This window comes from Orbicella faveolata, unplaced genomic scaffold, assembly GCF_042242905.1.
Source record: "Orbicella faveolata isolate gen_17 unplaced genomic scaffold, um_ofav_v1 contig_3, whole genome shotgun sequence".
NCBI lineage: Eukaryota > Metazoa > Cnidaria > Anthozoa > Scleractinia > Merulinidae > Orbicella > Orbicella faveolata.
Window position 1 is genome coordinate 6646745 of NW_028301558.1, and position 17203 is coordinate 6663947.

The window sequence follows — 17203 nt, forward strand, 5'->3', positions numbered from 1 at the left end:
CCGGCCTTCCTCCCACCCAGATGAGCCCGAGACACCTCGGTCACCTGGTCAGCGGTCTTTCAAATAACGATAATTAGCAAATTTCGCGGGAAATTTACATCGTCCACGGAAGAGAGCGTCATTTTGACTCGGATAAGAAACGTTGGCATTTTGGCCGGGGTTCGATCCTGGAATAGTCAAGATGGTACAGATATTGATATCAATGTAAGCAGTACGTGATGTTAAATTTGATTGAACGTGTTTTTATAATTACGAACTTTCTTCGAGGTTTCAGCGTTTTAATTCGATCGTTCTAATTTTAAGCCTACAACGCTTGATCGCGAACTTAATTCGATCGATCGTGTAAATCGTTGTTAAATGATTATTACAGGGCTCCAGGCGTTGATAACTGGACGATAATTGAACTTCAGGGCACACTGGAGACAAAGGAAGACGTCAGTTTGGAAGGGAAGGCCATCGGTGACTTGCATTTCGATGGAAAGGTCGGTAAAGCGAACGACTGTCTTCTCTAACGTGGTTGATAATCAGAAAAGTAGTAGACTGTATTGAGCTTATATTGTTCACAACGACCTGAATTTACTGCTTGTGAAATTCCTAATATTATTCTTGACTTACAAACCCAAAGCAGCGGGATCTTAATACTGGACCCCGTTTAATAAGCTCACCAATGCGACCACCGAATAAACATTATGACTGTCAACAGACTCCCTAGTAAGGTATTCGGCGTCAATTGTTTGTCGCCTATATATCCCGCTAGGAACCCTGTTCACAAGCTACTTTTAGTTTGTTTTTCCCTACCCTGTCACCCATAGTTTTCACTATCACCGTTTAGGGATACATGTTTGATCAGGGAACAGAGAGCTGTGGAGGGACAGAGAAGAGTCTTGTTACCTCTAGATGTGCTAGTCCATTGCAGGTACCCCCACCCCCTAGTATTTTATCCAGCTAGTCCCATAAACAGGTCAGCATATCCATTTATGCTTATGTGGGGCATAGAGATGTTGTAAGGGTACAATGCCTTGCCTGTCACAGCTGGAACATTTATACTAATAAAGACTAGTGCCATTCAATTTGGAGTGTTAAGCCACCAAACGTCCAACATAGAGGCACACACTGCACTGAAATTTTAATGCTAGCAGTGGCGGATCTAGGATCTACCCTTATTTTGGGTAAAGAAAAGCTGGCAGGGCAAGTAAAACAAAACCAGCCCCCACCCCCTTAGCTCAAGGTCTGGATCCACCACTGGTTAGTCCAGGCTGAAAATGTTTTATCAAATACTAGAAAATCATGACAATATCCCTGTCTTCTTGACAACATATTAGAGTGGGAAATGGTTCTTAGAAAATTATGGTGCTCAAAGTATTGAATTTTCAAATAAGGCTTACAGTGTCTCCATAAGTCTCAGATTTTACCATTCACCATCCCTTATCATATTGATATCATATAAAGAAATCAATATTGATCACAATTAAATTACAAATATGAAAGTGTGCCCTTTGGGTTCATTACAGGGAACACCAATGCTTATCATTGGTCACCATCTACTCACTGGTAAAGTTGTTGACTTGGACAAGCCATATGCAGTACTACACAAGAAAACCAATGATGAGGACAATCATGACAAGAAAGGGGAAACACATTATGATGTCTGTGCATTGGTGAAGAAGAAAATTATTTTCAAGACCCGACCTAAGCCAATTGTTTTCAAGACTGTACCAATATCAAGGTGATACTGAACATTATTGCATGATGCCTTTGACATGGTCCCATTGAGCCCAGCTGTCCATCTTTGGTGACCCAAGGGCAGCTAGTTGAGATGATGCAATATTTTCAGGCAGGCAATGTTTTCAGGCAGAAGCTCCACTCTTGATGTAAACTTTTGCCCAAAAATATTGTGATGTCCCAACTAGCTGCCCCTGGGTCTCCAAGGATGAGCCAGGTCAGATTTGTAAGGTGCTTTGAATTTTGCTGGGAATTATTTTTTTCAAGCAGTCGGATGCAAGGCATTCAGACTCCTCATAATTTGATGAAGATGACCAGTAACACTACTCAAAACATCAAGGTCACTTTAATTTGGTAAACAACTTGCAGTGTTGGAAGAAATTCCTCCGGTACAGTTCTCCGAAATGTCTACTGTATTCCCTCACGTGCCAGGACACTAGTTAATCAAGTTGGAGGCACAGTTTTTCTCCAAGTACATCCCAATAATTTAATGATTGTATAAACATTACCAGTCCTCAAACACAAGAGAATAGTCTAGCTGAGCCTGGGATTCAAGTTTACGGCATTTATAAAGACTGTGACAAGAGGACAAAAATTAAAAGAACAGATGATGCACATAATAGAACTCTGCTAGCACATGGAGATGGAAATAAACTGGAAGTGACTTAACAGAAAAGAAACTGTTTTCCTACATGTATGTTGACGCTAGTGTGGTTGAAGCTTAAAAGATTATAAATAAAGTCAAACAGAAACAGGTTTCCCTTGTATCACTACTATTTATGAAATTGAGGGGCAAGGGGGAGCTTATTGGATGAGGGGCATGTATTTGCTATTTTGGCCAAAAGGGTGGGTGTTTATTCGGAGGAGGGCACTATGTCAGAGCAGGGTTGCTTCTTTAAGGAAAATTATCTTGAAAGAAAACTGTGTTCCTGAATTGTGATGTGTAAATATTTAATGACAATATTATTTTGTAATAATACAGAAGAGTAATATTGTTTTATTAGTGAAAATAATCATTTATACAATATTAACCCATTGACTCCTGGAGCTTTTTGCCAAAAATGCATTTTCGGACATTTTGGAGCTGGATATGAGCCAAATTAGCTCCAATCTACTCAAAAAGGCATTTGCAACATGACAGCATACTTTTCTTTCCACTAGCATTGTGTTTTATGACATTTTTGCTCGGGCATGCACAGAAATCAAAATTTTGAAAGTGACCTACGTCTTTAGGCTTTTTGATTTTTTAAATTTTTTTTTCACCTTTCCTTTTTCTCCTTTTCTTTTCTTTTCGCTGCACTGATTGACCTTCTACTGGGCTTGCTTCCACTTCAAACAATTCTGAGAAAGCATGATTGAGACAGGCAATTTTTACCGTGGAGTAGCCATGTGTAGTCATAGGAAATTTTGCTCTGAGTTTTTCACTCAACTTTTTGAGCATTTTTCGTGCATATTTCAGGCTCCATTGAGCCAATCACTCTGATCTGGGTATCATTGGAAAGATCTTTTCCTGCTGCAGAAGTTGAGCATAGATGATGCCAATTTTGGTCAATGGTGATGACATCAGAAGTGAAACAAAGGTCAAGGCTTGTCACAGCCAGTTACGGGCAGCACGGGAGTCAATGGGTTAAGCAGTTTTACTAAAAACAAACTCTTCAATATGGCAAACCTTTTTTTCAAATATATTTCATTACTTCTAAAAATATAACCTTTGAATGTCAACTTTGAGCATACATACGTGGCAAACTGAATTGCAAGCAATTATTTTTTTTAACAAAATGATATTGCTTTAAAGAGATTTTTATTCACAAACGTTTACCACGCAAAATGCGTGGCCTTCCACGAGGTAGACAGCGAGGTGTAATGTTTGGCGAATTGCAAGGTGTATTAACAGGGGTGACTTGTGGTGATCTTGATTTTGGTGTTCTTTTACCATTGCACTTTAGACAGAGGATGTGTTGGTCTTGAGGATAACATTGTCTCTTGTTTGAAAGCTGAAGTCCACAATCCTGTAAAAGAAGAAATTAAAACAACTATTAATTTAAAAATGATCACTAGATAAGCCTCATTTCAAGTCAGTCAAAATTTGAGAATAATCTTCAGTGAAGAAATAACTGCCATTATTACATGGTGAGGCAGTCTTGAGATAAATCTGAGCATTCTAATTGGTTCTTTCTAGGTTTGGATTTTGCCATATAAACAGTTTCCATGGTCAACAGTAAGCCATGTATTTTATTCCTCAAAAGCCGGCAAGTGTCATATAATGAACCACTTACTAACCTAACTTGCTCAAGCCATACTGGGAAATATTGACACTCAGTCAATTTGGATAGACCTCACTGCACCTGGTCAGTACTGCCAAAACCTTGGGCATATTCCCCAGTACAGACCTCATGCTCAGTTAGTAACAGATTAGTGAAATAGAGGAAACTAAAAGACTTTTTTGGAGCTTCAAAGACCAGCTGAATGGTATAATATCCGCAGTCTCTGAGACACAGAATGACAAAGTCTGGAGTAATTTGCCACTCGTCCTTAGATGGTACTCTGGCCAAACCATTGTTAAGTAGGTTTTTATCCAACAATAAAAAAAAGCAACCAGGACTCATATCTCAAAATGCAGTACGCAATGAAACAATTACAATTACATCATATGTATGTGTTGAGTTATACCTTTACACCCCTTATACCCTTATACCCGTTATACCCGTTATACCCCTTATACAGTGGAATCCCGATTTTCAAACCCTCAGTTTTTCAAACCTCCCAATAACTCGAACCAAATGCTATTTCCCCTCCTCTGTCAAACATTGTTATTTTACCCCCGATTTCTCGAACTCTCCAATTTTGTCAAACCAATTTTTGTTTCCCTTGGAGGTTCGTAAAATCGGGATTCCACTGTACCCTTATACCCTTATTCCCCTTATACCCCTGATACCGATATACCCTTATACCCTTATATCTCTTATACCCTTATAACCCTTATACCCTTATACCTTATAACCTTATACGCCTTATACCCTTACACCCTTATACCCCTCTACCCTTACACACCCTATACCATTATACCCCTTATACTCTTATACCTGCTATACCCTTGTACCCCTTATACCTACGATCAATCTATGATCAACTGTTTGTCTATCTTGTACCCTTATACCTCTTATACCCTTATACCCTTATATGCCTTATACCCCTCTACCCTTATACCCTTATACCCCTTATACCCTTATATGCCTTATACCCCTCTACCCTTACACCCTTATACCCCTTACACCCTTATACCCCTTACACCCTTATACCCCTTATACCCTTATACTCTTATACCTGCTATACCCTTGTACCCCTTATACCTACGATCAATCTATGATCAACTGTTTGTCTATCTTGTACTCTTATACCTCTTATACCTTTATACCCTTATATGCCTTATACCCCTCTACCCTTACACCCTTATACCCCTTATACCCTTATACCCTTATACCCTTATATGCCTTATACCCCTCTACCCTTACACCCTTATACCCCTTACACCCTTATACCCCTTATACCCCTTACACCCTTATACCCCTTATACCCTTATACTCTTATACCTGCTATACCCTTGTACCCCTTATACCTACGATCAATCTATGATCAACTGTTTGTCTATCTTGTACTCTTATACCTCTTATACCTTTATACCCTTATATGCCTTATACCCCTCTACCCTTACACCCTTATACCCCTTATACCCTTATACCCTTATACCCTTATATGCCTTATACCCCTCTACCCTTACACCCTTATACCCCTTACACCCTTATACCCCTTATACCCCTTACACCCTTATACCCCTTATACCCTTATACTCTTATACCTGCTATACCCTTGTACCCCTTATACCTACGATCAATCTATGATCAACTGTTTGTCTATCTTGTACCCTTATACCTCTTATACCCTTATACCCTTATATGCCTTATACCCCTCTACCCTTACACCCTTATACCCCTTATACCCCTCATACCCTTATACCCTTATACCCTTATACTCTTATACCTGCTATACCCTTGTACCCCTTATACCTACGATCAATCTATGATCAACTGTTTGTCTATCTTGTACCCTTATACCCCTTATACCCTTATATGCCTTATACCCCTCTAACCTTACACCCTTATACCCCTTATACTCTTATACCTGCTATACCCTTGTACCCCTTATACCTATGATCAATCTATGATCAACTGTTTGTCTATCTTGTACCCTTATACCTCTTATACCCTTATACCCTTGTACCCCTTACCTACATGTATACCTATGGTCAATCTATGATCAGCTGTATGTCTATCTTATGAGGAATAATCTGCTCTCCAAACATCAGTCCGGTTTCGATGCAGTTCACTGGATGGTTACAGCTCTACTTGAGGCAACTGATAGCTGGGTTATAGACCGTAGATTGTTCAGTGCCGTTGCTTTCTTAGATTTAAAGAAGGCATTTGATACAGTCGTCCATGAGATTCTATTATTCAAACTTTGTTTATACAGAATTCGTTTTAAATTATCAAACTAATTGTCACGACTTCGCCCAATATACAAGGATATATTTTCTCCAAAAAAGCAGCTAATATTATGTGGTAATGCTGCCTCAAAATCACCTTTACTTTATACTTATGGCCCAAGCCCGGGGAAGGAAAGTGCATTTCAGTGAGGCCAAATTCAAACCCCCCAGATGCCTCTTTCATTTTTATTTGCTTTCATTTGCAGCTTGCTTTTCATGATTTGTACAATGTATTATGTTTTGTTAAAATAGAATTACAAAACTCAAAAACAAAAGCAGTAACATAATTTTTTGTAAAAAAAGCTGCAGCACTTGCATGGATACACCAATTATTGAATTTGTTTGACCATAAATAGTATTCTTTCTCAGTCATGACCTGATCAATTACTTTGCTGAACGCTTTATTTCAAAAATTTGATTGGTATTAGACCATATTAGTGTCATGGAAAATCTCTGCTCCCAGATCCCTCCCCTAAATTTCTACAATTCACACCATCCCCCTCCCCCCTGTCTTCTCCAACCTCCCCAACCCCCCGGATTGACCATGGCATCCTGGGCTACTAAAAAGGTGGCTTGGGCTCCTTAAAAATTTCCTTAGGCAATAGCCTTGTTCTGTAATTTCTGTTGACAGCATAGACAAATAGCCTCGCTGTAACAATGATAGAGTCCCTTGCAATAAACTTTTGCAGCTGGTAAGATGTGGCTTCTCTATCTGAATCACTAACCTCACATCTAAAGCAATCGACATGAAAATTTTTTCCCATTGATACAACTCTAAGGATCTCCTTATTGCCCTATTAATAAAAAAAAGGTTTTGCCTTCAGTCATTATAGAGTGTAAAGATGCAGCATCATTCAAGTCCTTTTTATTAATACTCTTTACAATGGAAAACAACTAATACAGACACCACAGGGAGATGCAAAATTGCTTAAATTATCTGGGAGTCCATATTTAGCAGGCTGTCATGGATGTGTGTTTAATTATTAATGAGAAGAGTAATGTGTACAATTAGCTGCAACTTAAGGTCAAACTGAAGAAGCCTACAATGTAACATTCATCCAAATAGTTCAATGTCTTATACCAAGATTTACAAGGGTCAAACACCATAGGACAAATGTTGTCAAACATGTCATTTAACCCATACAAAGCTTTCATTTTGTCTCTTGGTATGATTTGGACATAATGGTGATATACCTTATACAGTGCACAAGATAACAGTGTCGGTAGAGCATGTCACTCGTATCACTGAAGAATGTCTGTTGTCAATATTAACTGGTAGGCTAATGTACAGCGTAAGAGCTTTTCTTTGGAACTGGCAAAATTGGCTGTAATAAGTGGGTGCTGGGAGTGTGTAATGTTTGATGGATCTACAAATGGATGGATCTAAATCAAAAGTTGATGAAATTTAGAATACTACATTGCTGCTCAAAACTCACCTTTGTAGGAACAATTAATTTATGGCAGACAGCACAGGTTGGAAAGAATTTTCTGTGGAGTCATAAACAGAAGTTAAAATTGTTGTAGCTGTTCTTGCACTCTGCTTTCAGACTGGATATGAGACGGACAACACTCTGTATTATACACACCTATGGTAATCAGGAACACAATATATTCTGCTCTCCTGATCCTGAGCAAAGGGAATTCCATCTAATTCTGTTTGGCAAACTGAACATCTAAAACAAGATGGGTGGTATGATCTCCCCAGTGCTTGAATAATCTGTCTTGTAACAAAATTTATACTTATTGGAATAAAAACGCTCTCTGGTTAAAAATAAATTGAAAACATAAGCTTTCGGCTATCAGTCTATAGCCTTTCACGAATGAAAAATGTGGCGCGCAAACGAAAATATATACAAATGGGGTGCGAAAAATTGAGAATAAAAACAAGTGTGAAAAAAGCTAGAAGATAAAAATGTAAATGAGGCCTGATTACAATAAAATCGAGTATTGCCTAGGCAACGGTTTTGAGTTGTTTTCCGCGTCGACGGTTTTTGCTGTGTGCCAAGATTCTAGTGTTTTACAAACGCGGTAATTGCCTTTGTCAATGACACAAGCATTGTCGAAATCAATGGAGTGATTGTTTTGCCACGCATGGTTGGCAACATTAGAGCCATTTGAATAGTTCTTCAAGTTTCGTTGATGTTCCTTTTTTCGGGTTTGGAAGCATCTTCCGGTTTCTCCTATGTAATTCCCTTTGACGTTGTGTCGCTTTTCACAGCTATTCCAGTCAACAAAGCCTGTGAATGTATTCGGAGCAAATTAAACAATGACAACACATTACGATCCAGAACAATTCTCAGCACAGATGATATCATTTCTCTACTGGATTTCACTCTTTCAAACAATTATTTTGTCTATAATAACTGCATATACAAACAGATCCACGGCTGTGCAATGGGCAGTCCAGTTAGCCCCATTGTTGCTAACCTCTGTATGGAAGTGATCGAGGATTTAGCTATCAGTACCTCACCAGTCCCACCAAGGGTTTGGAAACGATATGTTGATGACAGCTTTGTGATTATCAAGGACGCTGTTTCTTCCTTCCACGATACTCTTAACGCCTGTGATCCCAAAATTTCTTTCATAATCGAACTTGAAAACAACGGCCAAATTGCCTTCTTAGACACCTTGGTTTCCAGAAGAAATGGAGTTGCCTTTATTGATATATTTCGGAAGCCAACCCATACTGACCGTTATTTGGATTTCTCTTCCCATCATGCAAAAGAACACAAAATCAGCACGGCCTCAACCCTCTTGTTCCGGGCATCCAACCTCCCTAGCAGCATTGAAGGAAAAACATGTGAAACCAATCATGTTAGGGCCGCGTTAGAAGCTAATGGTTACCCAACAGCTGTTATTTCTAACATTCTCAATAAGAAACCACCCCCATCAACAGTTCCTCCACCAGAAGAACTGGTTTCTATGTTCTTCAAATGGGCTGATCCATCTAATATGTACCAGGGTTTTGCATGTCTCTCTTACATTAGCGGCCTAACTGAGCCCCTCACAAGATTACTCCGCAAAAATGATATCCGAGTTTAAAACCCTTCAACAAGAATTCCCATCACCAAAGTTCAGACAACTCTCAGATTTTCAATGTAATGTTGTTTACAAAATTCCATGTAAAGACTGCCCTTGGAGAAACCAGAAGATGCTTCCAAACCCGAAAAAAGGAACATCAACGAAACTTGAAGAACTATTCAAATGGCTCTAATGTTGCCAACCATGTGTGGCAAAACAATCACTCCATTGATTTCGACAATGCTTGTGTCATTGACAAAGGCAATTACCGCGTTCGCAAAACACTAGAATCTTGGCACACAGCAAAAACCGTCGACACGGAAAACAACTCAAAACCGTTGCCTAGGCAATACTCGATTTTATTGTAATCAGGCCTCATTTACATTTTTATCTTCTAGCTTTTTTCACGCTTGTTTTTATTCTCAATTTTTCGCACCCCATTCGTATATATTTTCGCTTGCGCGCCACATTTTTCATTCGTGAAAGGCTATAGACTGATAGCCGAAAGCTTATGTTTTCAATTTATTTTTAACCAGAGAACGTTTTTATTCCAATATGTCTTATCCTGGTTACAGTTCTATTTTTAAAATTTATACTATTAAAAAAATGTTAAAATAATAGAAAATGTAAACTTAAACTTAAAATGCCATGACTTTCCAGCCATCCAAAATAACAATGTTATAAAATTCCATGACTTTCCAGCCCTTGAAATTATGTTTAACTTATAAAATTCCATGACTTTCCATGCCTAGAAACTTTCATTATAAAATTCCATGACTTTCCAGCGCTGGAGATTACATTGTAAAATTGCATGACTTTCCAGGTTTTCCAAGACCATACAAACCCTGTGATTGCTCCTGGCTGGGAGGGATAAAAGGCTACTGTATTTGCAGCCTACAGACTCTGGCTGTTTTGATCAAGGATGCTATGTAAATTTGATATTTAAACAAAGTGGCTGTGAGCCACTGAAGTTGGAAAATAAATTACGAAAGGGTGTTATAAGGCATTGGTCATCAAGGAACTACTTGATGTGAGGGCAGTCTAGCTTTCGAAAAATTCCATTAAGCCTTCTTCCATTCTGGGGTTTGTTGTGATATTTGCAAAATGAAAAAGTCCAACGTTAAGAAACTGTTTGTTACTCAGGCCCACCTACATGTGTTACTTTACATGTATCTGTACATGTCTTCCTTGTGCTGTACCGGTATTTGTTTTAAGTGGTATCTTTAGGGGTGTAATGAAGTTCAAGCGACGTCCACATTGATCTCCCTTGGTAGAGCAGCCCTTGCCTTTTCAAATGGGAGTCCCCCCCCTGGGTTTCCAAATGTCTAACGGGAAGTGATGGAGTGAAGAAGACAGTGATGGAGTGAAATCGTTCCACAACTACAACTTGGAAAATAATAAATATTTTCCAACTTAAAAAACTTTACATTGTGAACAATAGCAGGAAGTTTCATGAGCATTTTTGCCATTCATAGAAATATACTGCAAAGTTACACTGTATCACAACAGTTTAACTAGTAACATGGTGTCCATACATTCTAACTTGCCTTTTCCTTGATTATCTTTCCACAAAAATAACAATATTTAGGAGCAAGCTCAAGCTTCTGAAAAATAAAACCAAATGCTAAAAAAAATGTATAACATCATCCTGGTTGTAGATTAAGAGTACAGTAAACCTTAACAGGGGTTTTTGCTGGGATTATTTTGGGGTGCAGGGTGTTTTTTGAATGTTTTGTAACATTTTATAATCAGAATTCACTTTAACTACCAGCAGCTGGTTATTTATTTGTTTATTAATTTACTTGTTTGTTTAATACTAAATTATTCAATTTCTGTTCTTATGTTTATTTCTTTTCTTTTTAGAGGGGGAGGCCTAGGACTTATTATCAGAGTTGTGAGGAGGGGAGCCCTGGGGCTTATTATTGTATTTCAGGACAACACAAAATAAAAACCCCATTTTTTTGTTTTTTCACCAGTCATATACTCATTCTCGTCCCTAGAGGCCACACTCCTTTCGGTCGGCACCAAGAATTGTGACCTCTGGCTGGGCCTGATTTTCTGAGCATGCTCAGATTTGTCAGATTTGACTGTAAGTCCATGAATTGCAGACCTCCAGTATTGGACCAGCCTAGAGGTTGCGATTCTTGGTGCTGACCAAAAGGAGCATGGCCTCTGGGGACGAGAATGTAATACTAAATTGTTAACAATGGTAGGAAATGAACTGAAATAATGAGATAATAAGAAATAGACCTTATACATGTAATTAAAGCAAAAGTGTCGTGGTCGATACAAACCGTATAATCCTGTTCACAGTACACCTTTCCATCAATGTTATAAAATGCCTTGCCAATCAGCTGCTTTCCTACCGTACGAAAGTGTGTGTAAATATTGAGGATTACCCTAATTCACAACTTAGAGATACCTTTCAAGCAAAGCAAAGCAAAGCAAAGCAAAGCAAAGCAAAGTAAACATAGACACCTGAATTAAAAGTGCTCATGTAAACATGTACTGACAGCAGATTCTAGAATTTGTAAGGACCGTCTATTGCAACTCTCAATGAACCTCTTGAAAGTAAAATTTTAATTATACTTATTATTAATAATAATGTCAAATACAGTCCAACCTCCAGTTGCGACCACCTCTCATAGGCAACCACCTCTCCTCAGCGACCAGTATTCCAAAATACCAAAAAATCCCGAGTCAAATCACTATATTTTGAACCTCTTGTAAGCAACTACCTTTCGTAAGCGACTGCGACCACTTTTAGAGCTAAAAGTTTGAAATTTTCTTTTGTTTTTAACCTTCCGTACGCAACCACTTGACAGATAATAGAGTGTAAATTGGATAATAAGGTGTTGTAACATTATCGTATTCATGGTAGTACATGAGATGGAAATTACTCAATAGGAAATACCAGATTTTTTCTCAATATTGACTTTTCACATGAATAAAACATTTAAAACATGGGGTAAGTCTCTGCAGTTACAATATGTTAATGAGACAAAGTTGTGATCCAATATGGTCTTAGCTCTCGTAAGCGACCACCTCCCATATGCGCTTATGGGAGGTTCGCCTGTATAATAATATTTTAGTTATGAATAATAAAATATTTATTTCCTTACCGCAAGAGCAACAGAGAAAACACTGAACATGGTAGAGATGTTCCATAGCACGACAGGCTGATTCACAGCCATTAATTTGCTTGTTACAGTTGTGACACACACCTGTCAAGAAAAACAGCAAAGATGAACACATTTGAGACATTTCATCTGCTTTTTTTTAATCTCCAGTTGCATGTGTTATCTTAATTATTAGAGCTATGCACTTTATGGGACAGGGGAGGAGGAAGGGAAGGGGGGTTGCTAGAAAGTCTTGACTTACTGTACATTAAATAAATATACTTACTACATCAGACTGAAATTTTACAAGTGTCCCTGATACAGACCAAATCGCAGTTCTCTTATATCAGTCACCAAATTTCAAATTTGCATTTTCCACACTTATTTTGCCTGATTTCTGTCATTTTCAGGGGCAAATTTGGGGATGTTTGATGCATTTTGGTAGTAATGAATCAACAAGGCTCTACTTTAACACATTTTGTTAGGGTTGAGAAATTAAAATAAAAAATTTAAAAAAATGCTGATTTCTGAGATTTGAATTTCAATTATAACTACACTTATTTTGACCACTGAATTTGTTTCAGAGGTTATGTTTACACTGTTTACAGTGTACATAGAATTATTATCAAGTATTTAAGAAATAGAAAACATGTACTGTGTTTCAATCGAGTTATAGAAACACAAGTGGAAGTTTGGGAGAACAGGCAATGCTGTGGGAACACGAGATGCAGGTGAGTGTTTCGACAGCTTTTTTGAGTTCTCCCAAACTTTCATAAGTGTTTCTATACCTTGATAGAAACACGCAGAACATGTTTTCTATTTCTTTCAGAAAACACTGCAATGAAAAAAAGAAACAACTTGTTCAATGTGATCATTAAAATGTAAATTCTCTTTGCACACGCCATCATTACGTCAACAACTCGTGCTAGTTCTGTGTTTGTATTGAGTTATAGAAACACGATTTTTAACCAATCAGCATGCGTATTTTCTTGGGGCTGTTTTCTAAACCCTGATAACAAAAGTCATACTCCGAATTGAACCTGTGGTGGACTAACGTTGTCCAGGAGCCAAGAGGAGTACATGTTATAGCATTACGATATTTCCTTTTATACCATATTGCCATAGAAAATATGCCAATCAGAGTACAAAAAAGCTGTTGTATATTCCACAGTACTAGACCAAATCTTCCCAATGTGTACTGTGAGTATGTCACATTCATCGTGGCCACTGTGTTTTCTATGGCATGATATAAAAACGTTATGTAACACTCTCTCATGGTATACCATGGAATGTCCCACTTGTCACTTGTTTTTTCTTGGTACACACACTTGCCTAAGGCTTGTGTGTATACTGAGAAAGGAGAAGTGACTTGTGAATATTTGATGGTGTACCAAGAGAAAGCACAGCATAACTTGTATATATAACTGCATGATGCTTTGGAACTGTACAGATATTGTACACCATTTGTTTGTAGCCTTCATTTTAGCTTTCTCTTGGCCACTTACTCCTCTGGTTGCTTTTAAAATCCTGGGAGAGGGCAACAAGGGGACCGGTGAAATTTCAATAGGCTACACCATCGGAAAACGGTCCTTTTGGATAACCCAGAGCATGAGGTGAGATTTAAAACGGGGACTCTCTAGTGGCCAATTCCCTCTATGAGATGCACCTGCAGGGAATAATTTACATGGAAGCTGCATAAAAGTTTCATCATCTTGGGGTGCCTCCCATTATGCCAGAGCGACTGGTCAGAGACCAGAGGGACTAACTGAGGAAAATGGAACAACATTTTCCGATCAAACCAGGCCAACCAAGAGGAATGTCTCTTACCATTTTTCCTTCCTTTCCCAAATTCCCTACATAAGTGAAATCTACTGAAGGGAAGTAGGGCAATGAACCAGTTTGTCAAAATGGATTAGCAAATTTCGGTCTGACTGGTCAAAGTGGACCACCTCCAGAGGTGGTCCCGAATATTTCGGTCGAACCAAACTGAAATGCACCTTTTGATTTGACTTCTGACCGAAATTTCTGGAATTTTTGGCATAATGGGAAGTAGCATTGGACTGGATGTTTATTTTGATGAAACAACTATGGTCCATGATACCCTGCAGACAGGGGGAAATGACCATTGAATTATATACAAAAGATATACACATCATCCTAAATTCTAGAATGAAAATGGCAAACAAACATTTTGCATCAAATTTTTTTCCTGACAAGAGCACTCACTGGAAGAAAAAAAGCTCCCTCAACAAGACAAAGTCTTAAAGACAAGAGAGATCATGTTTATGTACACAGCTAAGGCGATAAGAATGCTTGTTAAAAAAAAAGATTGAACAGACATTGAACCCATCACCTCAGAGCAATACTGGTTTGGTGCTCTAACGACTGAGCTGTCACACCAACTGGAAGCTGGTCACCTTCTCAGTTCCTAATATTTCCATAGATTAAGATAAGTTAAACCTTACATTTCTTGACTAAGGTAAGGTCTGGGGTGCAAAACTACCCTTAAAGTTTTTCCACTGTAAATAGGCTAATTCAGGCAGAATGTAGCCTTAGAAATCCACATGTAGAGTTGACCTTGTATGAAAAGTATCTAATCAGCATCATGTCCTTTCAGACCACCACAGTTGTCGAGTTTAATGTGAAGGAATTGTGGAGGCTGATCAGAATTTTTGCCTGCTTCTTTGGACTTGAAAACAAAGCATTTGTGACACTGGACTCACAGGAATTCAAAGCTTCTCATGCAAGGCTGGCAAAAATTGAGTTGCATTACAAAATTGCAAAAGAAATTTGAGATATTTTATACATGTAGGTTTTATATACGAGGCGTAAATATGTCATTGTCACCACAGAATGTATAAACACAAGAACAATGTGATGGTGTTATTGTGCACTGTCTGGTAGGAAATAATTATTTTAACCACAAAACACTGAAGGGAGTGGTGTACATGTGAAAATAATGACTGCTGTCCACAGAAACCTGAAGCCATGAGGCATCCCTATAGAAAATATGGTACACTGTATTTCATGCTGATCAAACCCTTTATCCTGACAATTAAAATAATTCAGAAACAAACAGAATCTGCAGCTAAATTGTACTGAACTGTGTTACCTGAAAATTGGCAATTCAGGTTGTTGTGTTCCATTTTGAGGTCTCAGAAGAGATTTTCCAGCTTCACTACTCAAGCCGGTTCAAGGAATTGAGCATGCAGACAAGAAAATGCAGACTGTGACCCCAGTTTAACCTCTTTTTTGATAGACTGGACACAGCTGATGAGATTATAGTTAATCTAAACAGTCATTGGCTTTACTTCAGGACAGAGAATGTTAAGCCATTTATCTGCAAAGTGTTGGGTCTTTTATGGGTCATAACACATTCAAGCATCAGGATTTTTGTGAGAAGTAAAGAACTGATCACATGCGATGGAAACTCTTAAAATGGCAAAAGCATTCGTGAAAGGAAATTTGGAAAACAGCGAAGGAAAAATTTTTTGATGCTGCATATGTTATGGCGATAACATTGGGTTAACAAAACAAATGGATGTTGATTGGGACTGTAAGCATATAACTCAAACAGACAGCCAGAAATATTCTTTTGGGATTAATGCATGCAAACAGAAAATAATCATTAGATTTGGCACATTCCAGCAATTCTTGCTCAGATTTGCATGGGAATAAAAGCACTCAAAATGTCAGCACTTAAGAATTGGTTTCCACATTTGCAGTACAATAAAAATCAGTGACAAAGTGCCATTCTCACTTCACGCATTACTCCCACTTTTGAGAATACCTCTAACAAGTTGGCTGAAATGTCAGCATGTTATCAATTCACCTCCAGAGACAACAGACAAGCTATCCACAATACATGCCAATTATCCAATTCATTTGACAAGCACGGAATTCAAAGAATTCAGACAAGCAATTATCTCAAGGGAAATATCTAACAAAACATGAGTTTACTAATGTAAAGAATGTTGCCAAACAAATCCCTGAAGCAGCTTTGATTGCAGTGGCATACAAATAATATAATTCAGCAGGTTGTCTCCAAGTGATTTTCTGTTTGGAAATCCTATCACTGACTGACTTTACATCAACATCACTTATAATATTGTATTGTAAGCATGGGTTCCTGATTGTGTGTGAAAATATCAATACGTACTACAACACACACACACTTCAATTTTGTAATTAGCTTGAACCTTGACACTTTCTTTAGAGCATTCTTCCTCTTAAAATGATAATTATTTTTATGTTACAGAACTGTGACCATGGATAGTAGAACTGTGACAGAGATTTGTTCCAATGTCTTATTTTTGTGATCCTGCAAACATAATTATAAGCCTGCTTGTTTGCCTCTGGCTAGACTATGATGACCAGTGGTAAAAGTTACTCCTTAAGAAAAATTTTTTCGGATTCTTGAAAAAGCCAATGTAGCCAGTGAAGTGGAACTAATGATGCTGTCAGCACCTATGGCCATGTTCAAATTCCATGCATGTGATCCATCCCATGTGATCAATAGCACACCTCTCTGGTAGAACTGTATGTTATACCACTAGTCTACAGGAGGGGGTCTGGACAGGGCTTACATGTACCCCACTTCTGGAACCCCCCTCTGCTTGTAGAACTACTAAGCCTGTGTTAATAATTAATACGACCACCCTTGGCTTGGGCCACAGGAATTCATTAGTCCTGGCATTAGTACTAAAACAGCTAAAGGCCTAAATAGTGGTCAGGGCTGGATCCAGGGCCGAGTTGTTCGAAAGCCGGTTAACGTAAACCCAGGATTAAACATTAACTGAAG

At 38.3% G+C, this 17203-nt stretch overlaps 2 protein-coding genes and 1 pseudogene across 4 annotated transcripts; 2 read left to right on the forward strand and 1 right to left on the reverse strand.

Annotated features, from left to right (window-relative positions):
• Positions 1 to 8: 8 nt before the first annotated feature.
• Positions 9 to 2478, forward strand: LOC110059704 (chromosome transmission fidelity protein 8 homolog). Its single transcript, XM_020766427.2, has 3 exons — positions 9 to 204; positions 371 to 482; positions 1512 to 2478. Exons 1-3 carry the CDS (start codon positions 182 to 184, stop codon positions 1728 to 1730), a joined length of 354 nt encoding a protein of 117 aa, XP_020622086.1. The 5' UTR covers positions 9 to 181; the 3' UTR covers positions 1731 to 2478.
• A 178-nt stretch (positions 2479 to 2656) lies between these two features.
• On the reverse strand, positions 2657 to 15797 carry LOC110059689 (Wilms tumor protein 1-interacting protein homolog). Of its 3 annotated transcripts, none has more exons than XM_089297798.1 (8): positions 15515 to 15792; positions 12406 to 12507; positions 11578 to 11645; positions 10831 to 10887; positions 7849 to 7979; positions 7699 to 7750; positions 6988 to 7056; positions 2657 to 3731 (listed from the first exon to the last, which is right to left on the reverse strand). In XM_089297798.1, the coding sequence occupies exons 1-8, from the start codon at positions 15546 to 15548 to the stop codon at positions 3528 to 3530; spliced, it is 717 nt and encodes a 238-aa protein (XP_089153924.1). In that variant the 5' UTR covers positions 15549 to 15792; the 3' UTR covers positions 2657 to 3527. The 3 variants fall into 3 exon arrangements, with proteins under 3 accessions (XP_089153924.1, XP_089153926.1, XP_089153925.1); XM_089297800.1 differs by lacking the exon at positions 15515 to 15792 and adding an exon at positions 14756 to 15452; XM_089297799.1 differs by lacking the exon at positions 6988 to 7056 and having other exon boundaries at positions 15515 to 15797.
• Positions 8036 to 10822, forward strand: LOC149106195 (uncharacterized; annotated as a pseudogene).
• Positions 15798 to 17203: the final 1406 nt, after the last annotated feature.

Bases quoted from the DNA above. Each gene is read 5' to 3' on its own strand.
- LOC110059689 (XM_089297798.1), bottom strand. From the start codon at position 15,548: ATGGAACACAACAACCTGAATTGCCAATTTTCAG. The intron at 10,888-11,577 runs GTTTGTATCGAC...TTTATTTTTCAG, and splicing joins ACTGTGAACAGGATTATACG to AAGCTTGAGCTTGCTCCTAA. The intron at 3,732-6,987 runs GTTAGTGATTCA...CTTCTTTTACAG, and splicing joins TCGATTGCTTTAGATGTGAG to GATTGTGGACTTCAGCTTTC.
- LOC110059704 (XM_020766427.2), top strand. From the start codon at position 182: ATGGTACAGATATTGATATCAAT. The intron at 205-370 runs GTAAGCAGTACG...TGATTATTACAG, and splicing joins GTACAGATATTGATATCAAT to GGCTCCAGGCGTTGATAACT. The intron at 483-1,511 runs GTCGGTAAAGCG...GGTTCATTACAG, and splicing joins ACTTGCATTTCGATGGAAAG to GGAACACCAATGCTTATCAT.